This window comes from Coregonus lavaretus (assembly GCF_964263955.1).
Source record: "Coregonus lavaretus genome assembly, chromosome: 5".
NCBI lineage: Eukaryota > Metazoa > Chordata > Actinopteri > Salmoniformes > Salmonidae > Coregonus > Coregonus lavaretus.
In genome coordinates, this window is record NC_139992.1 from 68,873,594 (window position 1) to 68,899,775 (window position 26,182).

At 43.2% G+C, this 26,182-nt stretch overlaps 1 protein-coding gene across 1 annotated transcript in view; it reads left to right on the forward strand.

Annotated features, from left to right (window-relative positions):
• The window catches only part of stxbp5l (syntaxin binding protein 5L), a gene marked incomplete at its 5' end in the record, with an annotated part of 245,729 nt that overhangs the window by 188,659 nt on the left and 30,888 nt on the right, over positions 1–26,182 (forward strand). The window contains 14 exons of the mRNA XM_084162475.1: positions 1,558–1,641; positions 4,359–4,482; positions 5,820–5,895; positions 8,870–9,027; positions 9,525–9,597; positions 10,886–11,033; positions 11,163–11,230; positions 11,534–11,574; positions 12,112–12,326; positions 12,513–12,664; positions 13,441–13,566; positions 16,950–17,101; positions 20,579–20,647; positions 22,600–22,665. Of these exons, the coding sequence (XP_084018601.1) occupies positions 1,558–1,641; positions 4,359–4,482; positions 5,820–5,895; positions 8,870–9,027; positions 9,525–9,597; positions 10,886–11,033; positions 11,163–11,230; positions 11,534–11,574; positions 12,112–12,326; positions 12,513–12,664; positions 13,441–13,566; positions 16,950–17,101; positions 20,579–20,647; positions 22,600–22,665 (1,552 nt within the window). The remainder of the gene's footprint in view (positions 1–1,557; positions 1,642–4,358; positions 4,483–5,819; positions 5,896–8,869; positions 9,028–9,524; positions 9,598–10,885; positions 11,034–11,162; positions 11,231–11,533; positions 11,575–12,111; positions 12,327–12,512; positions 12,665–13,440; positions 13,567–16,949; positions 17,102–20,578; positions 20,648–22,599; positions 22,666–26,182) is intronic.

Consider the following 26,182-nt stretch of genomic DNA (forward strand, 5'->3'; position numbering starts at 1 on the left):
CTAATTTGCACTCTGGATGTGTGTATTCCTCCTCTGTGTGCGTCGGTGTGTGTTGTCTATCTCTCTCTCATCCTGGGGGTGTGTAGTTTCATCTCAGCCTTCAAGTGTAGACTCCTCCTCTCTCTGTGGGTGTGTAAGTAGACTTCTGTATTTTCTCTGCAGGGTGTGTGTTGCTTTGTCTCTGGCTGTGTGACAGTCCTGACTTTGAGTGTTGTGATTCCTCATATCCACCTGTGCTGCTCAAAATCCATCGTATCCATCGTATCCATCGTATCCATCTTATCAGCTTTTCAGAGATAGCGGCCATGTTGGAAATCTGTCTTGCCTACTACTTTCTAAAACTGCATAGTGTGTACTAACCGTAATACATACTATTTACAACGTACTGTTTAGTAAAAACAAATGCAGTAAGAAACAAATATCAGCATACTAGATTCATCCTTCTGAGAATGCGTCATCTAAGGAGCAATTGCGTTGATTCCCGCCATTCGTTTTGGTATAACATGTTCCCTCAGCTAACTATCAGACACACGTGGGTCTCAAAAGATGATTCTCTTCCTCAATAGTGTGCAGCGAATTCGCCTAGATGAAGCGTAAATGAGTATGACATCCTGGCTATTAAAGCATACTACATTTTCGACATTTCACTTACTATAAAATGTTATTTTTTCACATACCCAAAATCCCTAATATTTTGAACACAAGTACGGGTATTCGGACACGACCCGCATCTTTGCATATCCCTGCGAACCTCGTGTATGTATCTCATTAATTGAAAACTACAGACAAAGGCCACACATTTTCTCTCTCTCTCTCTCTCTCGCTCTCTTTCTCTCTCTCTCTCTCGCTCTCTTTCTCTCTCTCTCTCGCTCTCTTTCTCTCTCTCTCTCTCTCTCTCTCTCTCGCGCTCTCTTTCTCTCTCTCTCTCTCTCTTTCTCTCTCTCTCTTTCTCTCTCTCACGCTCTCTCTCTCTCTCTCTCTCTCTCTCTCTCTCTCTCTCTCTCTCTCTCTCTCTCTCTCTCTCTCTCTCTCTCTCTCTCTCTCTCTCTCTCTCTCTCTCTCTCTCGCTCTCTCTATGCCCCCTATCCCATCCCATTCTCTCCTAAACCCTTCAGACGTCTCCCAGTCCTCCTCCCCAAAAGTAAATCCTCTATAAATCACACACAGGGATAAGAGCCAGCCGGAGAGAGACAGACAGAGGGAGCAGATTGGTTGTGTGCTCAGTGGAACACTCATGGTGAAGATCATCCCTCCCAATCCCCCTAATCACATCTCCCACAGGGAGAAAACCCTGGCCACAGGAGCTACAAGCCAGGGACCACTACGTCTGTAAAGCGGGAGAGAGGGAGGGGGAGCGAGATAAATAGTTTATGTTTACTGAGACAAGCTCAAGTCTATAAGAGTCTTATTTCAATGTTCAATTATTTGATCCTGTATTTTCTCTTTCCACCTCTGTCACTCTACTGCCTGGCCCTCTCTCAAATGCTCTCCCTCTGCTTTATCCTTCTCCCTCTTTCCCTCCCTCTACCTGTCTTTCCCCCTCTACCTCCTCCACAGTTGCTGATAGGGTTTGAGAGTGGAACAGTAGTCCAGTGGGACCTCCGAGCCAAGAAGGTTGACTTCAGAATCTACTACGATGAGGTGAGTACTCTCTCTCTCGCTCTCTCTCGCTCTTGAACAGGTGATTTCACCCACATGAACTGTCTGATGTAAGGTTTACAAAGACTGTGTGTGGGAGCTTATTTTACATGGATGCTTTCTTTGGGTTCATTAAGAGTCCTTTAAAAGTATGTTTACTTAAGGTCACACAATCAGGGACGATGTAAGGGCCTTATCTGATTACATCTTGACAGTGTACATGATTTTTAACCTATATGCCCTTAACTCCCCTCTTCAGTGATCATTTAAAACCTGTACATTCCTCCCCTTATTTCCAAAGAGGTGTCATTAGAACAGATCTGTCAGTCTTAATTACTCAGTGTGATGCATGATGGGTACCCGTCTCTGGTGCTTCTATGTCGCTAGGCCTCTCCATCAAAGACGGTTTAGAACATGACAAGGGAGAGGCATCGCCATGGCAGCCCAGACAAAAGCTTGGAGCACGTAGGACAAAAGGAGCTCTCACTCTGCCATGATTCATTAAGGAAGGCTCTTTGTGTGATGCTCCTATGCGAGCCGGGAGAAGAGAGGAATGGAAGGATAAATAGCAGCGTTCCAGATATCGCACCGTGCTCCTTTCTGAGCCGATGCTCATCACAGAAGAGGCTGATGCATTGGAGTACGCTTTAGATTTTACAACACTCCCTCTTTAAAAAAAAAAATATATATATATATATATATATCACTCACTCTCTGGGAATAAAGGCAAACCCCATTTCAAAGGCTGGTAGATGAGCTCGCTGCTGAAACCTATAGTTTTTCATTAGTGCAGTTCGATTAACTGGCTGATGAATCCTCCCAAGCCATTTCTGGCTTATTTAATTTCACAGGCAAGCAACATCAAAGACTTTCACTAACACACCTGAACTCCTCCTACAGAGCCATACAAATAGGGTCATATCTGGAAATAAATAAATACATGTGTGTGCGTTCGTTCGTGTGTGTGCAGTCTAGGGGAGAAAAATAAGAGTCACTGTCGGTTCTGAGCTTAACTAATTGCTTTGCAATATTGATTTCTCCTGTGTCATTAATCGAATGTTACATGTAAGACTATATTTTCTACACCTGTCCATTTCCTTTCTTTCATCTCCCCTGGATTTCCGGAGCTCTCCGGTTCTGTGCGTAGTTAGTGGTATTGATCCTTCTCACTGTTTTAATCAGTCCAGCTCTAGTCGTGTCCACTCTCATTTAACACCAGAGTAGTTGAGGGACAGCACTAATTTGTTTTAGCTACTAGGTTAACTGCGGTTGAAGGAGTGCATTCTATCATCACATTGTGGTTGTTACTCCAAATAAGTTATATATTACTTATTATTGTTATTTCCTTCAACAATAACACATTATTTTACTTATTACTCCCTGGGAAAAGTAATTAATTACACTACTTGTTATGTTACTTTTGCGTTACACCCCAAAATGTTGCGTGTCCTCACTCAATGTAAACTGTCATCGATATTTTGTCTATCTGTCTGAAAGAGGGGGATTCTACCGTGGATAAGGGCAGCATTTCTTCTACTACATACCCAGCTATAAGCTTGTGCAGCTCTTTCTGCGTTACAGCCTGTCCTCCTGAATGATTGAAATCAGCCTTGGTTGTTTGGATGAGGTAGGCCTACAGTCATCTTCAGCAGCAGTAGTCAGGTCTCGGGGGTCTTTCGCTACGAGTTTTGTGTTTGCGTGTTGCCTTTGCAGGTGCTTCAAGAGATTGGAAGTTGTGTTTCTAGCAGTGGAGAGGTGTTTCTTGCCTGGGCACAGTTTACATTTTACAGTTATATTCTTGTCATTTTGTCCTACCAAATCAAACTAATGGGAGTACTTCCACACCGAGAAAGTCAATGTTTAAGACGCTTCTGCCATTTTTCATTTCTCTCACTAAATCAGTAGTGTGTATGTGCGTGAACAGGAACTTGGTGAGAGGATCTGGGGTGGGGGGATTATAATTTTTATTTATTTATTGAGCCAACAGAAAGGGAATAATAATCCCAAAGATGTATTTGATCAATAACTGTAATAGGAAGGGAATGATAACAAAAGTAACATCCTATTTCTTAGATCAGTAACTGTAATATTATTACTCAAATTGGAAAAGTAACTCCGTTATATTAGTTGTTACCGCAAAAAGTTGTATTATTACTATAATGCATTATCCTTAACACTGCATGAGGCACTAATACATGTAGGAGGGCATTCTGAGATTGCAAGATTTTCTGACTTGGTCTCGCTCCCCTTTTCTTTCTTTCTTTCTTTCTTTCTTTCTTTCTTTCTTTCTTTCTTTCTTTCTTTCTTTCTTTCTTCTTTCTTTCTTTTCTTTCTTTCTTTCTTTCTTTCTTTCTTTCTTCTTTCTTTCTTTCTTTCTTTCTTTCTTTCTTTCTTTCTTTCTTTCTTTCTTTCTTTCTTTCTTTCTTTCTTTCTTTCTTTCTTTCTTTCTTTCTTTCTTTCTTTCTTTCTTTCTTTCTTTCTTTCTTTCTTTCTTTCTTTCTTTCTTTCTTTCTTTCTTTCTTTCTTTCTTTCTTTCTTTCTTTCTTTCTTTCTTTCTTTCTTTCTTTCTTTCTTTCTTTCTTTCTTTCTTTCTTTCTTTCTTTCTTTCTTTCTTTCTTTCTTTCTTTCTTTCTTTCTTTCTTTCTTTCTTTCTTTCTTCTTTCTTTTCACATTGCCCTCCTCCCTCCCTCACTCTCTATACCCTTTACATCTCTCTCCAGGCTATCCATTCTGTGAGCTGGCATCATGAGGGGAAGCAGTTCATGTGTAGCCACTCAGATGGCAGCCTGACTATGTGGAACCTGAGAAACACAGCCAGGCCCATTCAGATCACCTACCCTCATGGTGAGACACACACGCACACACGCACACACACACAAACACACACACACATAACCCCTGACCTCTGACCTGTGATCTACGACCCTACAGCCCTGACCCCAATCTAGTGACACAGTACATGCAGTAGTCATTGAGATATAGATTAATTTGCGGATCTAGACGCTAGCGAAAACACATGGCATTAATTGATAGTGCTTTACATTATAAACCTTTACTGCCAATAACATCAAGACATGTTACAATGACTTGGTGAGTCCATTGATTTTCCAAGCTCCTGAGCTTACACTCTACCACCCACCAGATGAACAAGTGCACCATCAGGTCAGACGTTTGCTGAATACTCTTTGATGAGCTCTGATTGCAATGAGCAAACTATGCGTTTCCGCCATGGCCTTGGCTCTCTGAGGCTGTATCGGATTGGTCTGTGTGGAGGCGGCATGGTTTGACCCTGTGACTTCCCTCATGAAATACTCCCCCAGCAATATCTGTCTGCTCAGACACTCAGGAAGGACATACACTGTCTGTCTGTCTGTCACACGAGTAATAGGGTAGGAACAGAGGACCAAAGATCTGTTTATCAGGACCATAGCTGTGTTAGTCACTTAGGAGAGAGAGAGAGAGAGTTCAGATGAGTCAGTGAGGGTTAACTCGGTGCATGGATGATATGTCAGGTCAGCTCCCAGAGGGAGGTAGGCTGGTATTGGATCAGTCTGACATGACTTTGAGCTGAGTATAGGCCTATATTCCTCTTTTTTTCTACCTCTTTATTCTATCTTTTTCAATCTGTCGTTTGCTACCTGAGTCAGTTTCATGGATGCAGAGAGAGACAGTCCTCTGGGTATTTATTGAAGTATGATTCGTGACTGCAAAAGTAATTTACTTTCGAACAGGAACAGGGTATACTGCCTTATATAGAGGTCAGAAGAGATAAACAATGTAAACAACTTATATCCAGCTCACCCGCCACCACCACATTATTCAACATCATCTATTCTACTGCACTCCACTCCCAGGCTTGTTAATCACAGTCATTTGAATGAGAGGATAGGAATTAGAGAGAAACAGATTCATCAATGGTGAAAAAGCCAAAAAGTGTTGTTGAAAAGAATGTGCACACTTACCGAGAGGGTTCGTTGTCATTCTGCTGTCTTAGTAGTACATTACACTTTAATCAATTTAAAATTAGTTTGATTTGAAAAACTCTGAGATGGAGAGAGATGGTGGTGAAGAAGCTTGGACAACAAAGTAATAACTAACTAATGATATAAGGATAAAAACATAATAACTAGCTTATTTTTTCATGTACCCAACATGGCTTCCTCTTTTCTCGTCTTCCCCAGGGAAGATACTGAAGGACGGGAGGAAAGAGTCTTGTAAGCCCATCCTCAAGGTGGAATACAAGACCTCCAGGAACAGGTAAATACTCTGCCCCTCTCCATCTGATAAACCTACCCAACAGATCACAGATCCCTACATCACACCCTGTACTGTACTGAACTAACCAACATGGTACTCTAGTGCCAGGCGAAGCTGCCATAACCCCTTTTCAGGCAGCTTTCTATTCCATTACCCTCAAATAAATAAAAATTTCCTATGATATTTCACCAAACAAATGATTGCCAAGAGCAGTTCCCCTGTAGTGAAAAATGTATTTGTCAAGTTTCCGATGTTTGTATTTGCCAAAAACCATTTTGATCACAGCTTGTTGTTCAGAAGTGAAACCTGGTATGAACGAGCTCCATATAGGTCTGAGTCATCCGCTGGCTTTCTATCACAGAAAACAATCCAAAATACAGGGAGCCTTTAACAGGGAGCTGTTAAGAAGTGTTTCATCTCCAGACATGGGATTGAGAGGAGCCTCTGAAGCAGAATTCCCTCTTTGCTTGATGCTCTTTGTTGTCTGTTTGGAATGCATAATTGTTCCCTATTATCTATTCCTATTTCTCCCCTCAATGGTTTGTGAATTACAATTGAGGCGTAATCATATAGTTATAGTTGTGTGAAGTTGAATATTAAAGAGATAGACAAGCAAAGGATGTACAAGTACAGCACTGAGACAGAGACACCCACTTTAGACTGTGCCTTTCACAGTGTGACCACGCTTTGTAATGCTGAGAGAAAACAACAAAACACTCTTGTTACTCACGGCCATGACCGTGACTTTGACCGTGGGCGGTTGTGTCTGATTGGGACCACAGTTGGTTGTGTCTGGATGACCGTCGTAACTGTGGGTGGTTATGGCTGATCATGATGACCGTCGTGCCCGTTGTGTTCCTTGACTGTGAATGGAGGGTGTTGATCGTTTGATCCTCAGACGGCGGATCGCACGGTTCAGTTAGTCCAAGGGCTGGCCCAGACCAGACTAACACATTCACAGTCACTCTGTGGGCAGTCAGTTTGTCCAAGGGCTGGCCCAGACCAGACTAACACATTCACAGTCACTCTGTGGGCAGTCAGTTTGTCCCAGGGCCGGCCCATATTTACATGAACATTTTAGTCATTTAGCAGACGCTCTTATCCAGAGCGACTTACAGTTAGTGAATGCATACATGTTATTTTTTTTGTTGTTGATATTTTTATTATATTTTTATACTGCCCCCCCGTGGGAAACAAACCCACATCCCTGCCGGCCAAACCCTCCCCTACCTTGGACGACGCTGGACCAATTGTGCGCCGCCCATGGGTCTCCCGGTCACGGCCGGCTGCGACAGAGCCTGGACTCGACCAGGATCTCTAGTGGCACAGCTAGCACTGCGATGCAGTGCCTTAGACCACTGTGCCACTCGGGAGTCAGACTAACACATTCACAGTCTCTCTGTGGGCAGTCAGTTTGTCCAAGGGCTGGACCAGACCAGACTAACACATTCACAGTCACTCTGTGGGCTAACTGTCTCTCTCTGCTCCTGCTGACTCATTGAGCTAGACAGGATTAAATACTCCCAGCAGCCTTGTGGGAAGGAAGGGCACCATTGGCTGAAATATATAACTCTGCCTAACTCATAATGCCAAGAGCAGTTCCCCTGTAGTGCAAATTAATTTGTCAAGTTTCTTATATTAACTTGCCAGAAACTATTTTGTTCCTAGCTTGAAACCTGGTATGAACGAGCTCCAGATAGGTCTGAGTCATCCACTGATATTCTATCATATCAGAAAACTATTACAAATACAGGGATCCTTTAACAGGGAGCTGTTAAGAAGAGAGGAGCCTCTGAAGCATAATTCCCTCTTTGCTTGATGCTCTTTGTTGTCTGTTTGGAATGCATAATTGTTCCCTATTATCTATTCCTATTTCTCCCATCAATGGTTTGTGAATTACAATTGAGGCTTGTAATCATATAGTTATAGTTGTGTGAAGTTGAATATTAAAGAGCTAGATAGACAAGCAAAGGAGGTACAAGTGCAGCACTGAGACACCCACTTTAGACTGTGCCTTTCACAGTGTGACCACGCTTTGTAATGCTGAGAGAAAACAACAAAACGCTCTTGTTACTCACGGCCATGACCGTGACTTTGACCGTGGGCGGTTGTGTCTGATGATCATTGTGACCATGACCGTGGGTGGTTATGTCTGATCTGGATGACCGCCGGTGGTTGTGTCTGATGGTCATTGTGACCGCGAGACTGTGGGTGCTTGTGTCTGATGACCGGTGTGACCGTCAGGTCCGTGGGTGGTTGTGTCTGATGGTCATCGTGACCATGGGCGGTTTGTGTCTGATCATGATGCCCGTTGTGACCGTGGGTGGTTGTCTCTGATGACCGGCGTGCATGTGGGTGGTTGTGTTAGTCTGGCCCAGACCAGACTAACACATTCACAGTCATGCTGTGGGCTAACTGTCTGTCTCTCTGTTCTCGCTGTCTCACTGAGCTAGACAGGAAGAATTATGCCCAGCAGCCTTGTGGGAAGGAAGGGCACCATTGGCTGAAATATACTGTACATAGTTATCCTGCCATGTGAAATTGTTTTTATTCCTCCCTAAGTATCTATATTATACTGTAGTTCTGATGTACTTTTTCACTTCTTTTAGACAATGTGATGTTTCTCGTAGTTTCATGGTTTGATTTGTTGGGAAGGCTTAGCTTGGATGGTGCATCAGCGGACCATCAGCTGTCTGTCATAAACAGGACATGATGTCTTTCGTGATCATTCATGACAGCTTATTGTCCATCTATTGTGTGACAAGTTCATGAAAGCTCTCGTGACAAATCACCTTATGTTATACCAACACAGCAAAATAAAAAAGAGGACAGCCTACATAATGATAATATATCATTATTAATTTGAAATATTTCCTGGATTTCATAGCGACACTTGATCACTCTATCATGATATTAACATATGATCACAATAATGTCAGTCCTTAAGACCTGTTTGTCTTTGTTTCCACAGCAGTGAGCCATATGTGATCTTCTCTGGGGGTCTGTCTTATGACAAGTCCGGTGGAAGGAGGCCCACCTTGACCATCATGCACGGCAAGGCCATCACAGTGCTGGAGATGGACCACCCTATCGTAGAGTTCCTGGTACTCTGTGACACCCCATACTCAAATGGTGAGTGGAGGGGTGGGGGGCGGAGGCCATTAGTCCTTAGGTGGGGTTTGAAGGATGGAGTAAAAGCTCCCCCCTCTCCCTCTCTCGCTGGCCCTCTCTCTTTCACTCACTTGCTGACTCTTACGCTCTGTCTCTCTCTCTCTCTTTTTCTCTCTCTCGCTGGCCCTCTCTCTTTCACTCACTTGCTGACTCTTACGCTCTCTCTCTCTCTCTCTCCCCATGATAATTAGTCTAATTAGAGTCGAAGGTGGGATGTAATGAGTGCCTCTGTGAGACCTTAAATGACTATATCTGCTCTCGCTGACATATACCTGGGAGAGCAGAGGAACAGGGACTTCAGTACAAAATACACATACACATTCGTATATTTACATTTCAATTTAAGTATTAGTGTTTGAATGATTTCTACAGTATTACATTCTCTATGTATACTATATCTATTGTTTCTGTGTATGAATGTAATTCACTACTCTGTGTGTCTATGTGACTGTCTACAGAGGTCCAGGATCCTTATGCAGTGGTTGTGCTTTTAGAAAAGGACTTTATCGTGGTGGATCTGACACAGAGCAAGTATGTACACACACACACACACACACACACCCTCCTGCAGTGAGGTGTCCTGCTGTGGTCCAGAGGGGAGCAAACGGTCACTTCCTGATGTGACTCGATGTGACAGGAGGAATAACAGCCCTCTAACACCACGTAAAAACTATAAGAGTCCCAAACAGCATCAATAGATTTAAACATAGAGACACTATATACATTCCATTGGCTGATTAAGAGAGAGGGTCACAGATGGCCATTAAAACAAATAAAATAAACACGCACTCACACACCAGCCCAAATGTGTCACATTGCCTTGAGAGAACCTTAGTCCTCTGCCACTCCGGTCAGCTGTCCGTCACTAACGTGTCATCATCACTAAGGAAGCAGGACAAAGACCATGACCGTGACACTGTCACACCTATGGCCACCGTACACTGCTCTTCTTAAAATAACCTCCTTGACACTCTCTGCAGATGATACATCAACACTATGATGGAGGGAGCTGAAGGAAGGGCAGGGACGTCTAAACTAGTTATCAGTAGCTGCGTTAACATGATAAGGATGTTGATAAGAAACACTAATTGGACAATAAGCTGCTGGGAAGAACTTAAGTGGTGTCTTGGGTGAGGTTATCTCCTGCAAAATATCTATTAGCTATACACTACAAAACATTAGGAACACCTGCTCTTTCCATGACATAGACTGACAGTGAATCTAGGTTAAATCCACTTCAATCAGTGTAGATGAAGGGGAGGAGACAGGTTAAAGAATGATTTTTAAGCCTTGAGACAATTGAGACATGGATTGTGTGTGTGCGCCATTCAGAGGGTGAATGGGCAAGACAAAATATTTAAGTGCCTTTGAACGGAGTATGGTAGTAGGTGCCACCGGTTTGTGTCAAGGACTGCAACGCTGATGGGTTTTTCATGCTCAACAGTTTTCCGTGTGTATCAAGAATGGTCCACCACCCAAAGGACATCCAGCCAACTTGACACAACTGTAGGAAGCATTGGAGTCAACATGGGCCAGCATCCCTGTGGAACGCTTTCAACACCTTGTAGAGTCCATGCCCGACCAATTGAGGCTGTTCTGAGGGCAAATGGGGAGAGGTGCAACTCAATATTAGGAGGTGTTCTTAATGTTTTGTCCACTCGGTCTATATAAACTGCAATACTCACAGCTAGAGCACTGTACCTTTGCTTTTTTGTTATTTCAATATTTCGGTGATAACATTCTGTAGCAGTCACATACGTCCATGTCTTTCTTGTGAGAACTCAACATGCACACTATAACAGTTCCCTCTCCCTTGTAGTTTCCCCATCTTTGAGAACCCCTACCCAATGGACATCCACGAGTCTCCTGTCACCTGTACGGCCTACTTCGCTGAATGCCCTCCTGACATCATCCCCATCCTCTACTCCATAGGGGCCAAGCAGAAGAAGACTGGCTACAGCCACAAGGTACGCTACAGGTCATAGGTCAGACAATGACAAGATGGCTAAAGCAAAAAACGAAATTCCGTCCTGAATTTTTCAGTTCATGACCTGCTGTTTCTTACTATCCATGACCACCTGTTTAATTGATGACAGGAGTGGCCAGTGAGTGGTGGCACATGGACGTTAGGTTCACAGACCTACCCAGAGATCATCGTCACAGGGTAAGTCAGTCGGTTCCATACGGTTGGATGGAGACTTTGTTTTGAAAGCTGGGCACACACTGGTTGAATCAAGGTTTTTTCCAAGTCATTTCAATGAATACACATTGAATTGACGTCTGTTCCCAGTGGGTGTGAACAAACAGTGAGTCGCTGGTTCTATTTATTCAGACACGATAAAGGTTTCCTCTGCTCCTCTGGCGTTTATCATTGATAGAAGCATTAGAGTGGGTGTCTAATTCTGCTACAGTTTTAGAAATAGACTGTGCTCTTTACCTCTTTCCCTATCTTTTATCCTTTGTGCAGTCATGCAGACGGAACCGTAAAGTTTTGGGACGCCTCTGCTAGTAAGTTCTCTCCCTCCCTCCACCCATTCTTACGTTGAATATCATCAATAATCTCTAACACTTGTCATGTACGATTATATAACTTGGTGGTAATAGCATTGCACGTAAAGTCAAGTAGGCGGTGCTTATATTTGTCCTGTTTAACACATGCGTAACCTGTACAAGTGTGTGGTGTGAAGTGGAAATGTGTTTTTTTGCATATCCCACACCCCATGAAACACCCTCGGAGAGTGGGGTCATGGCCAGGGATCAGCCATTATTGACAGCGACCCTGGCGCAATTAGGGTTAAGTGCCTTGCTCAAGGGCAGATCAGCAGATTTGATACCTTGTCAGCTCAGGAATTCGAACTAGCAACCTTTCGGTTACTGGCCCAATGCTATAATCACTAGGCTATCTTCCGCCCTATAATAACTCAATTTATCCATTTATACATATTAACCCTATTCCCTTTAGGCCCTGGTCAAAGGTAGTGCACTACAAAGGGAATAGTGTGCCATTTGGAACACAAACTATACCACCCTGTCTTGTGTGACCAGTTACCCTGCAGATGCTGTACAAGCTGAAGACGTCCAAGGTGTTTGAGAAGCCCAAGGCGGGAGAGGGTCGGGCGGGCGAGCTGGCAGAGGAGGACCCCTACGCCGTTCAAATGGTCAGCTGGTGCCCACATAGCCGTCTCTTCTGTGTGGTGGGCATTTCTGCTCACGTCATCCTCTACCGGTTCAGCAAACACGACGCCAACACGCAGATAGTGGTGAGTGGATGAGAGAAGTTTCCAAACCCGCTTCCTAAGTCATTTCACATTCCACAGTTGTTTTACCACCAGAACTTATAAAGGGCTTGAGGATTAGATGACTTGTTTAATGAGGTGTGTTAGTGAGCATGCTTGTTATAGCAGTCACAGCTAATCTCTGCATCTATGTGTGCATGTGTTTGACAGTCACTAGAGGTGCGTCTGCAGTTTGATTCGGAGGACGTTATTTCCCCGTCAGAGACAGAGAACAACCCGTGTTTCTCAGACCCCAGCTCCCACTCCCCCCAGCCGCCCGGTAGCCCTGGCAGTGGCACACAAGACAGCCTCCCCTGCCTCAAGTGAGTCACTCCTGTCAGACACCTCAACAGGCTCCGCTGGTGCCGAAGGTGTCGCTGTGATGGAAAAATCGATTTACGTGGAGTTCCTATGGAAATACAGAAGATATATTGGACAACAAAGAATGAATCAATACGTACACACATAAAATCTCTCCTTTTTTCCTTCTAACGCTCAACCTCCCTCGCTCTTACCAATCTCCATCAACTCTCTCTCTCTCTCTCTCTCTCTCTCTCTGTCCTCTCTCTCTCTCTGTCCACTCTTTCTCTCTCTGTCCTCTCTCTCTCTCTCTCTGTCCTCTCTCTCTCTCTCTGTCCCCTCTCTCTCTCTCTCTCTCTCTCTCTGTCCTCTCTCTCTCTCTCTCTGTCCTCTCTTTCTCTCTCTGTCCTCTCTCTCTGTCCTCTCTCTCTCTCTCTGTCCTCTCTCTCTCTCTGTCCTCTCTCTCTCTCTGTCCTCTCTCTCTCTCTCTGTCCCCTCTCTCTCACTCTCTCTCTCTCTCTCTCTGTCCTCTCTCTCTCTCTCTCTCTCTGTCCTCTCGCTCTCTCTCTCTCTCTCTCTCTCTCTCTCTCTCTCTCTCTCTCTGTCCTCTCTCTCTCTCTCTCTCTCTCTCTCTCTCTCTCTCTCTCTCTCTCTCTCTCTCTCTCTCTCTCTCTCTCTCTCTCTCTCTCTCTCTCTCTCTCTCTCTCTCTCTCTCTCTCTCTCTCTGTCCCCTCTCTCTCTCTCCTTCTCTCCCCCTCTCCCTCCATCCTCTCCCTCCCCTTCCCGCTCTTTATGTCAGGGTGAAGAATCGTCCGGTGCGGATGCCCCCGGGGTACCAGGCTGAGTTGGTGGTGCAGCTGCAGTGGGTGGATGGAGAGCCCCCCCAGCAAATCACCAGCCTGGACATCAACTCTGCCTACGGCCTGTGAGTGACCCTGTACTCTCTGTGTCTCTGTACCCTATCTACCTTTCACTTCCACACTCACACCATCCATCTCTCACTCTCTTTCTCCATCTCTCACTTCATCTCTCCCCTCCACTCCATGTCTGTTCCCTGCTTCCCTTTCCCTCTATCTCTTTCTTTGTATTTCTTAGTCTCTGTCTATTGGTTTCACACAATCCATCTTTCTTCCCCCCCACTCTCTCTATCTCCCTCTATCTCCCTGTATTGCCCTCTCGCTTACCTCCTCTCTCCCTCTTTGTCTCTGTCTCTGTCTGAGCTGCACGTCTTGATCGTTGTCAGCCGTCTTTTGTCTTCAAAGTGATTCACAGCATATTCTTCTCATTTTCCACCTCTCAAGCAAAACACTGTTTTATTCATCAGCCCAGCTACTATTTTCTAATAAATGGAATAAAGTATACGCCTAAATACACAGCATGAAATTAATGTTATTCCTCTGTTTCACCCTGATACATTTTTCATAACACTCAGTCCCATCTATGATTCAAGCGTAGCAGAGGGAAACGGTAATCAGTAAAACATGATTAAAAGGTAGAAAATGCGGCTTGTATGGTTTGCTGGGAAAATAGCCTGCTTTGACAGAGAGAATATTTGTTTTCTCTTTCTCTACAGTTAATCAATAGACAGCCTGAAGGCCATTTACAAACTTTTGTTCTGAATGGCAGAGTTGGTAGAAAAAGCAGATACATTTGCAGCTCTTTAAAAAAGAGGGGAATACACAGAAAAGGTCACTAGCCTTGCTCCTGAGAAGCTATTAACATTTTAAAGTGTGTTTGAGTCACCTCTTCTGTTTGTTCTGTGTGTCCTCTCTAGGCACTTATAGGCCTACACTCAACACACACACACTGGGGCTATGTTACAATGGTATGAAGAAGCACTATGTTGAGCTGCATTCTAAGTGGTGTTGGTTCTAGTGTGGACATTGGAATGTTGGTCTCATGCTGAAGTTGTTTCTTGGAACTGGAATGAATACATAATTGGTGACAGGTAGCCTAGCAGTTAGAGCGTTGGACCAGTAATCGAAAGGTTGCTGGTTTGAGTCCCTGAGCCAGCAAGGTGAAAAATCTGCCGATGTGCCCTTGAGCAGGGCACTTAACCCTAATTGCTCCCGGTTCCTATTTGATAATGGCAGAACCTGGCCATGACTCCACTCTCTGAGGGTGTCTCAGGGTGAGTTGGGATATGCAAAAAGCAGATATCCAATTCACATGTGTATTAATACACACTTGTACAGTGGGGAAAAAAAGTATTTAGTCAGCCACCAATTGTGCAAGTTCTCCCACTTAAAAAGATGAGAGAGGCCTGTAATTTTCATCATAGGTACACGTCAACTATGACAGACAAAATTAGAAAAAAAAATCCAGAAAATCACATTGTATGATTTTTTATGAATTTACTTGCAAATTATGGTGGAAAATAAGTATTTGGTCAATAACAAAAGTTTCTCAATACTTTGTTATATACCCTTTGTTGGCAATGACACAGGTCAAACGTTTTCTGTAAGTCTTCACAAGGTTTTCACACACTGTTGCTGGTATTTTGGCCCATTCCTCCATGCAGATCTCCTCTAGAGCAGTGATGTTTTGGGGCTGTCGCTGGGCAACACGGACTTTCAACTCCCTCCAAAGATTTTCTATGGGGTTGAGATCTGGAGACTGGCTAGGCCACTCCAGGACCTTGAAATGCTTCTTACGAAGCCACTCCTTCGTTGCCCGGGCGGTGTGTTTGGGATCATTGTCATGCTGAAAGACCCAGCCATGTTTCATCTTCAATGCCCTTGCTGATGGAAGGAGGTTTTCACTCAAAATCTCACGATACATGGCCCCATTCATTCTTTCCTTTACACGGATCAGTCGTCCTGGTCCCTTTGCAGAAAAACAGCCCCAAAGCATGATGTTTCCACCCCCATGCTTCACAGTAGGTATGGTGTTCTTTGGATGCAACTCAGCATTCTTTGTCCTCCAAACACGACGAGTTGAGTTTTTACCAAAAAGTTATATTTTGGTTTCATCTGACCATATGACATTCTCCCAATCCTCTTCTGGATCATCCAAATGCACTCTAGCAAACTTCAGACGGGCCTGGACATGTACTGGCTTAAGCAGGGGGACACGTCTGACACTGCAGGATTTGAGTCCCTGGCGGCGTAGTGTGTTACTGATGGTAGGCTTTGTTACTTTGGTCCCAGCTCTCTGCAGGTCATTCACTAGGTCCCCCCGTGTGGTTCTGGGATTTTTGCTCACCGTTCTTGTGATCATTTTGACCCCACGGGGTGAGATCTTGCGTGGCGCCCCAGATCGAGGGAGATTATCAGTGGTCTTGTATGTCTTCCATTTCCTAATAATTGCTCCCACAGTTGATTTCTTCAAACCAAGCTGCTTACCTATTTCAGATTCAGTCTTCCCAGCCTGGTGCAGGTCTACAATTTTGTTTCTGGTGTCCTTTGACAGCTCTTTGGTCTTGGCCATAGTGGAGTTTGGAGTGTGACTGTTTGAGGTTGTGGACAGGTGTCTTTTATACTGATAACAAGTTCAAACAGGTGCCATTAATACAGGTAACGAGTGGAGGACAGAGGAGCCTCTTAAAGAAGAAGTTACAGGTCTGTGAGAGCCAGAAATCTTGCTTGTTTGTAGGTGACCAAATACTTATTTTCCACCATCATTTGCAAATAAATTCATTAAAAATCCTACAATGTGATTTTCTGGAGAAAAAAAATCTCAATTTGTCTGTCATAGTTGACGTGTACCTATGATGAAAATTACAGGCCTCTCTCATCTTTTTAAGTGGGAGAACTTGCACAATTGGTGGCTGACTAAATCCTTTTTTTCCCCACTGTACATGTGTGAAATAGGACAAATATAAGCAGCCACCAAATTATTATAAGTCTTCCTACAGTATTTCAGGTATGCTAACGTTGATTGGCATTGCAGTATTTGTATGCTGTTCATCATGCTTCTCAGTGAACAGGATTGTTATTGCCACAATACAGGAAATTGTGGGGGAAACGTACCAGTCCATTTTCAGTGATTCCATGTGGAAGATGTAGTATTACCTATTAACCAGACAGAAAATGTAGAATCCCTGATCCTATGATCTCTGAATAATGTATGTATGGGAAAAGATGCCTCATGCGTAATTACCTATGTGTTTTCTTTGTGTGTTTCCTGGAAAGACGAGCTTCTGGTAAATTACATTATACTATAGATAGGAATTATTATTCAGGTTATGGATTTTAAACCTCAGGTTTCTCTATCCGCTTTCTCCCTTCCGTTTCACACTGACTAGGTAGTGGCTGGTTCTCACTCTCTTCTCCTCCCTCTGTGTGTGTGTGTGTGTGTGTTTGTCAGCCTAGCGTTTGGGAACTGTAATGGTCTAACGGTGGTGGACTACCTTCAAAAGACTATTCTGATGTGTATGGGCACACTGGACCTGTACGGAGCCGCAGACCCCTACCAACGACTCACACGCTCCCCACGCAAGAACAGACAGTCCACCTCAGGTATGGGAACACACACCCCGTGTTCCACACACACACACACACACACACACACACACACACACACACACACACACACACACACACACACACACACACACACACACACACACACACAGACACATACAAACTCATATGTACATTAACATAAACACATGTACTGGTATGTTTGCACAAATAGACATACAGTGCATTCGGAAAGTATTCAGACCCCTTGACTTTTTCCACATCTTGTTACCTTACAGCCTTATTCAAAAATGTATTAAATAAATAAAAATCCTCATCAATCTACACAGAATACCCCAAAATGACAAAGCAAAAACAGGCTTTTAGACATTTTTGCAAATGTATTAAAAGTAAAAAACAGAAATACCTTATTTACATAAGTATTCAGACCCTTTGCTATGAGACTCGAAATTGAGCTCAGGGTTCATCCTGTTTCCATTGATCATCCTTGATGTTTCTACAACTTGATTGGAGTCCACCTGTGGTAAATTCAATTGATTGGACATGATTTGGAAAGGCACACACCTGTCTATATAAGGTCCCACAGTTGACAGCACATGTCACAGCAAAAACCAAGCCATGAGGTCGAAGGAATTGTCCGTAGAGCTCCAAGACAGGATGGTGTCGAGGCACAGATCTGGGAAAGAGTACCAACACATTTCTGCAGCATTGAAGGTCCCTAAGAACACAGTGGCCTCCATCATTCTTAAATGGAAGAAGTTTGGAACCACCAAGACTCTTCCTAGACCTGGCCGCCTGGCCAAACTGAGCAATTGAGGAGAAGGGCCTTGGTCAGGGAGGTGACCAAGAACCCGATGGTCACTCTGACAGAGCTCCAGAATTCCTGTGTGGAAATGGGAGAACCTTCCAGAAGGACAACCATCTCTGCAGCACTCTACCAATCAGGCCTTTATGGTAGAGTGGCCAGACGGAAGCCACTCCTCAGTAAAAGGCACATGACAGCCCGCTTGGAGTTTGCCAAAAGGCACCTAAAGGACTCTCAGACCATGAGAAACAAGATTGTCTGGCCTGATGAAATTGAGATTGAACTCTTTGGCCTGAATGCCAAGTGTCACGTCTGTAGGAAACCTGGCACCATCCCTACGGTGAAGCATGGTGGTGGCAACATCATGCTGTGGGGATATTTTTCAGCGACAGGGACTGGGAGACTAGTCAGGATCGAGGGAAAGATGAACAGAGCAAAGTACAGAGAGATCCATGATGAAAACCTGCTCTAGAGCGCTCAGGACCTCAGACTGGAGCGAAGATTCACCTTCTAACAGGACAATGACCCTAAGCACACAGCCAAGACAACGTAGGATTGGCTTCGGGACAAGTCTCTGAATGTCCTTGAGTGGCCCAGCCAGAGACCAGACTTGAACCCAATCGAACATCTCTGGAGAGTCCTGAAAATAGCTGTACAGCTACGCTTACCATCCAACCTGACAGAGCTTGAGAGGATCTGCAGAGAAGAATGGGAGAAACTCCCCAAATACAACTGTGTCAAGCTTGTAGCGTCATACCCAAGAAGACTTGGGGCTGTAATCGCTGTCAAAGGTGCTTCAACAAAGTACTGAGTAAAGGGTCTGAATACTTATGTAAATGTGATATTTAAGTGGGTTTGCAAAAATGTATAAAAACCTGTTTGTGCTTTGTTGTTAAGGGTTATTGTGTGTAGATTGATGAGGGGGGAAAACAATTTCATCCATAAAAGAATAAGGCTGTAACATAGCAAAATGTGGAAAAAGTCAAGGGGTCTGAATACTTTCCGAATGCACTGTATCAACAATTCTCTCTCGCTCTCTCTCTCTCTCTCTCTCTCGCGCTCTCTCTCTCTCTCTCTCTCTCTCTCTCTCTCTCTCTCTCTCTCTCTCTCTTTCTCTATCTCTCTCTCTTTCTCTCTCTCTCTCTCTTTCTCTCTCTCTCTCTCTTTCTCTCTCTCTCTCATCTTTAATTTTTTCCTTCTGGCATCTGTAATGACCTCACTGTCCAATTCTGTCTCGCTCTATTTTATATAATCTGTCCATTCTTTCTCGTTCCTGTCTCTTTTCCTAACCTCTCTGTATCCCTACAATACATACATACATTCATACATACATTAAGTACATACATTAAGTACATATACAAAATAAAAACACACACAACTATTCACAAACAACCATGTGAGGTGCATGTGACAGTGGCATCATGTGCATGTTGTGGTTCTTTCTGTTAGTCCTGCTTGAGCACTATTCTAAGATCAGAGCCACAGAAGCCTCCCTGAGACTGACACCCTTCTGACTACTACTAATCTGGACTGGTGCTGGGACACCCTGTGACTACATCACTCCTCCTAGCCCCCTCCACCCTCCCACTACACACACACACACACACACACACACACACACACACACACACACACACACACACACACACACACACACACACACACACACACACACGTATGCACATGCCTGCAGACACACAAACAGACACGCATTCACTACCCTCACTGTCTGTCCATTTTCTGAGGAAAACCCACAAGAATATCAATTAAAAAGTAGAGAAAAGGTTGAAAATAACTTTGGAGGTATAACCTTTGTATTCTTTTCTGAACCCCAGTTTATTGTACGTTTTAAACCCTCCACACGATCTTATAAAGGCTTTTTATCTTGTAAAAACTCCCACAAGTATACCTGAAGAAGCCTTCCAGGTATTCAGGACTTTGTTTGACAGAGGTAGCAGTAGGAGGGGGGTCACTCGCTTTGAGTCCTCCTTTTCCTTTGGTATTGTGCAAGAGCTTTTATAGAGCGACGGGACTATTCACACAGCCTTCTCTGCTTCAGTGAAGTCTCACAGGGTAACCTCAGTCAGATCAATCAGTCTCTTTTAGAAGAGAGAGAAAAAAAGAGTTAGAAAGGGATGCCCTAGCCCCTGAAGTTTATACTTTTCTCCTCTTCAGTAATGGCCAGCTTAAATCTGTTCACGTTGCTTATCTGAATATGATGTCCTTTAGCTGTTGTCCCTACCACATATCTATGTGAATATGACTATATATGTTTTCATCTCACATAAGTAGACGTTTTAGTGTTTGTTTTATTGCAGTATTACACTTTTCTTATACTCAATTCCAATTGATAAACAATGCATTTTCCAGAAATACAATTGTACATCAACTTTAGCCAATCAGCAAGTTGCACAAGTAATGCTAAATGGACATTGGGAAGGTGGACTGGGTTTGTCCATATTTATCCCTATACTAGTAGGTTTCTGTCTATTCCTGTACAATGATAGTTTTCATTTTGGGATAAGTAGGATCAGCTACTGTTTGGGGTTGGAACCTGGGTTGCTCTGTTCTCCTTTACACTAACTGGGTTGCTGCTTGCCTTCACTTTCTTTTTCACTCTGGGCCTTTGTGTTCTTCTCTCTCTCCCTCCTCCTCCCACCCTTTTGGTGACTGTGGCTGCTGGTGTGGGCATGTGGGCCTGCCTGCAGACTTTTGCATGCGTGGCCTGTCTCACTTTTATTCAGATTCAAAGAAAAGGATCCGTACGTCCTATCAGAGTAAGTCAGGCCATCCTCAAGGCAAGGAGACTGGGGACAAGGGAGGACGGGACCAAGGGAACAGAGAAGCAAGAGGACTATGGCAAGGGGGCGTACTGGAGAGGATTGGAATGATATTGATTGTTACTGAAACAGCTCTGAAACAAATCCCAGTGTCGGCACAGCCGTTATCGAATCAAAAGCCACTGCTTTATCGAAAACCTATTAATTATTGAATAATATTCCAGTTATCTCAATATAGTATGTCCTTTTGCCAAGGGTCCCTTTTTATGAAGTGACTAAATGTCAAAATGCCAAGACACTGTATACATTGTAAATGCAGCACAGAGATTTGAGCAATTCAACTTTCAATCATGACATAGACATTCAGACATTATATAACTATTATGTGCACTTTTCGTAGCTGAGTAAAAGTTTTTCTTTATTAATAATTTCTTTGAGACATTTAATCAAAATTGACTTTGTTTTATTTCACAACTTCCAAACACGATTCAAGAACCAAGCATTCATTTGATGAATTACTTCAACAGAAACATTTCAGGCTTTTGTTTCCCTGTAGTTGATCAGAGTCAAAAATGTATTAAAACTTTGGAGCTGGGTTTTGTCCCAGCAAAGTTACTCAGTTAGAACAGTGCACTTTTTCAGAATTTCAAGACATATAACTTACAGTTTCGGTAAAAGACTAAAGTTTAGATTTCACATGAGATTTCTGGTTTTACTAGATGATTAGATTTAAGATCAACTTTGTCTCTTTATTATTTGTGTGTATCTGTTTGAAAGAGGCTTGTGCTGCATACAGTATGTCTTAATCCATTTGTCATTACCTTAACATTCAGATATCAATCATAGGGTAATGTTGGCATCCCCTCTGAGCTTGGTTCCTCTCTAAGATTCTTCCTATGTTCCTGCATTATAAGGAGTTTTTCCTAGCCACTGTGCTTCTGCCTCTGCATTGCTTGCTCTTTGGGGTAAAGCACGTTGTCACAAGTGCTGATGTAAAAAGGGCTTTATAAAATAAATGTGATTGATTGAAGAGCAACAATGAAAATGATTGCGTTGGGTGATATTTGATGCGCTAACATTATAGGCCTCTGGCTGAATAGTCAGCCAAACTCTGCAGTGCAGGCCTCAAATCATGTGGTGTTCATTGTCATACATGCTGATAGTGAACTAAGCTGATCCTGAGCTTCAACATGGATTTACAGACAGACATTATACATTTTAGCTGTAGCTATATTGAGACTTGTGGCCTGTGTAGTTTTCAGAGAGTCTGTAGACTATGGTATAAGTAGAGAAACGAGAGATGGAACTACTTCAGAGGTGTCCAATATATTTTCAAACTGTCCATATACAGTACCAGTCCAAAGTTTAGACACACCTACTCATTCAAGGGTTTGTCTTTATTCTGACTATTTTCTACATTGTAGAATAATAGTGAAGACATCAAAACTATGAAATAACACACACAGAATCATGTAGTTACCAAAAAAGTGTTAAACAAATATATTTTATATTTGAGATTCTTCAAAGTAGCCACCCTTTGCCTTGATGACAGCTTTGCACACTCTTGGCAAAACCCTTGATGAGTAGGTGTGTCCAAACTTTTGACTGGTACTGTATCTGAAATTGATGCACACTATAGAATGCCCTCCTAGCCAATCAGACTCCAGTAATCAACAATGCTGTGGTATAAATTATCATCATATATGGAGAAAACTTCCTGAATCTTGTGTGTTGCGTCAGGATCAGAGTGGTCCACCTCAGCAACAGATGATGTTATGCTACTGATAACTGTATGTTGTATCACCATGGCAACAAAACACTGTTACGACACTGTCAACTGTCTGTTGTATCACCACGCTTTCTTTATATGACCATGACTAAAGAGTCTCTCTCTATCCCACGTCCTCCTCCTCCTTCTCCTCCTGTTGGAATCTGATTGGCTGCGACAGGCCTTACAGAACTCTCCGATAACCAGGTGTCCATGGACATGGAGAGAAGCAAGTCACCCACCTCAGGTAACGCCTCACTCACTCACACACACACACACACACACACACACACACACACACACACACACACACACACACACACACACACACACACACACACTCTCCACCCAACTCCCTTCAAAGGATTGTTACATCTGATCAAAGCTGAAGGTCTTTCTGGGATGCAGGTCGGTTTCAGCAAGAACCTCGCCTCGGGGTATGGACTCTGTACCTGTCACTGGGGTATGGACACTTTACCTTTGGGACATCACTTTAACTTGAAGTGAATGATAACTGTATTAACATATCACACTGGAAGGATACTTCTTAAAGTGTTCCCGGCTAGCACATGGGAATGGTGCAGGATAGTTGCTTTGCTTTGGAACATTCTCAGCACATTTAATCCTTTGACACGTACGATCACATATTTGTGATCATTGTTGAGTGGTCCCTACAGCGTACCATCACAAATATGTGATTGGAACAGTAGCAACAGAACGTATGATGCAACAAATGCATCTAAACAGCATTGTTGTCTGGAAAGCATCTAAATAATGTTTTTTACTGATGGGAAATGAAGGACTTCACAACTTTATTCCTCAATTTCACCTTTTATTGTAAATGATCAATGTGAACTTCATCATCCAAGCATCACACGGAACACATCCACTGCCAAACTCATTCCATAAACCAGTCTAAATAACAGGTTGCGCTGACAAAAAACAAAACATAAGTTAGCGACCTAACAGCTAGACTTGTTTACAATGTACCACATCTCTGGTGAGCACAAGGGAGATTTTATTTGTGGAGGAGTTTCAAGTCTATGGGGGGTAGAAATGGGGGAAGGTATCGTGGGGTATATGATACAGGAAATATTACTATGATGGGGGATTTATCAATAAATGGGGGGCAAACACAGGAGAAGTTTATAAGCTAAATAAAAATAAACACCCTGGAAAGAGGTGTCTGAGCTGGCAACCCTGGGGTACCATAGTTACAATCTGATGCCGTGTTCAAAACAACTGAGAAATAGGAACTTGGAAATCTCAGACTTCAGACTTTAGTGTGTTCAAGACAACTGGGAACTCAGAAAAGAAATTAGCTCTGATTGGGAGAAATCGATTTGAACGGTCATCTAACTCAGAATTCCAACTCGGGAACTCAGGACACGTTCTAGAGTTACGACTTTCCGACCTGAATATCACTGACGTCATGATTTGACCTCGTATTTTTTTAGAGTTCCCAGTTGTCTTGAAAGCACCATAAATCAGTGAACCATCCCTTCACATCGTTTTGTTATAACATCTTTGGTCTGACAGACGCTTACGTGACAACCAGAATGCATTGTATGATGTCAACAAACATGGCGCCACAATTAGCTGGGAAATAGCTTTGCATTAGCTCATCATAATCAGTACAACCTTCAAAAAAGTATTTTACACACATCATATGTGTCCATTACAATCTATGCAAGAATCGGAATGCATGATTTTTCACCAGTACTAGAAAACATGTGAATAAAACAGTAAATACATTATGCTCCATACATACAGTATGCTACAGTAGAAACGACAACACGTTATACAGAAAATAAGGCGCTTACTTTGATAGAAACGCACACATGTCCAAAGTTATTATTAGTAAGGAAAACAACAATGAAGGCAATGCGGGCGGCAGCCAGAAAATGTGCCGGGGGAAAAAGGCCTGTTCTGACTAGAGATGCGCAAATGTCTGGATACTTGATCTGGGGAAACACTGGGGAAGTGCTTGGGCTCTTCTTGAAGAGAGAAGTTTGTTCCGCTCAGTAAAGCCTCAAACATAAATTGTCCGCAACAGTGAAATGGGCTACTTTTTATGTGAATTAATGAGGAGGCGGAACACACCTCAATTCAAACTGTTGTTGGAAAATAAAACTTGTTAGAAAATAATTTGAAATGGACTAATTGAAACATAGGCAATAGATAATTAGCAGGCTGCGTGTCTTGGTTTGAGGGCAGCATGGGTTAACTGTCCTGTTGCGTAACAATCACATTTTGGAACAGTGAGAGCATTCTGACATCACACGCTAAAAAAACTATATTTAATATTGAATAATTTATGCAATAATTGATCTGGTCAACGAACCCCCGTAGGTGATTTGTTGAGAGCCCAACAAACAGGAAATGCTGACGTCGTCTTAGATAGTGGACCGAAAAATGCTTAGTCATGGCTGGTTCCACCCCCCCCCCACCCCCCCCATCAGCTCGGAAGAATACCTTGTTTTCTTCTTGTGGCTATGTACATCGGTTCATAGTGCACAAACAAGTGATAACGTTAGTTCCGTTACTCCTCTCCGTTCAAGCCAGCCTCTGTTCACCTCACATCTCCACACAGCTGTGCCCTTGGAAGATAGTAAAAGACAGGATGAAATGAAAAACTGTGGTTGCTCTCAGAGTCACACCATGTCCTTGACGATACGCCCAGACCAGCTGCAGGGAGAAGAGTGTGGAACCATCCCTTTACAGAAAACACAGCATTAGTAGAACAGAAATGCCTTACTATTGTTAAGAATATGATTGTTATCTATTAATATTAAACAAATCAGGTAAATACATAATTTTTCTCTCACACCGGTCAGGTAACCTATGGCTTCGTTCCCACAACCAATGTGAAACCAAAAACATATGTTCCCACAACTTCAAAGGAATCAAATGTGCTATCTGGGTTAGCTTTCTAGCTACTTTGTTGTTAGTATTTTCATGGGTCTATTTAGGAAACAGAAATACTGTATCATCCCTGCGGTTGTTGAGGAAAAGTATATATGGTGTGTGTTTGTAATGCATTTTGGCACCTTTTAGGGCTTTTGGCACCATTAGCAGGGATGTGAATGCAACAGTGAAATCTATCAGAGGCCAAGCCTGAGAGAGAGAGAGATGGAAAGAAGAGATGGAGAGAAAGAAAGAGAAGAGAAGAGAGAGGGGGGGAGAGAGAAAGAGATGGAGCGAGATATAAGTGTGTATATTTATATATACATACATACATATATACAGAGAGAGAGAGAGAGAGAACGATCAGTGGCCTGCAGGTTTGCTAGATGGATGTGTTAGAGCGAGTAGGTTGGCCAGTGAGGGAGTTTGCTCCAGGCCAGATTCTTAGATCAGAGAATTGGCTTTCATGCTGGTATGTGTGTGTGTGTTTGACAGAGTTAAATTAAAGTTTTCCCACTGCCCCTCTCCTCCTCTCTATCACTCCCCTCTCTCCTCTCTCTGCTCAGAGCGAACAAGCTGTGCCTGAGAATGAGCATTGAGAAGGAGCTGGGGCTAAGGGTTTAATATTAGTCTTTTTCACACTGAAAAAGGAGGATAGCAAACAGAGCGGTAGCCTGCAGCTGATGGTTAGAGAGAGAGAGAGGAGGGAGGGAGGGAGCTGCTGTGTTCTCTAGGCTTTGGTTTCTATACAGCTTTGCTTTATACTTGATGTAAGGCTTTATATCACTGTGAGTGTGTGTACGTACATGCATCTGAGTGTGCGTGTGTCAGTTACTTTATTTTAACATAGCAGATTC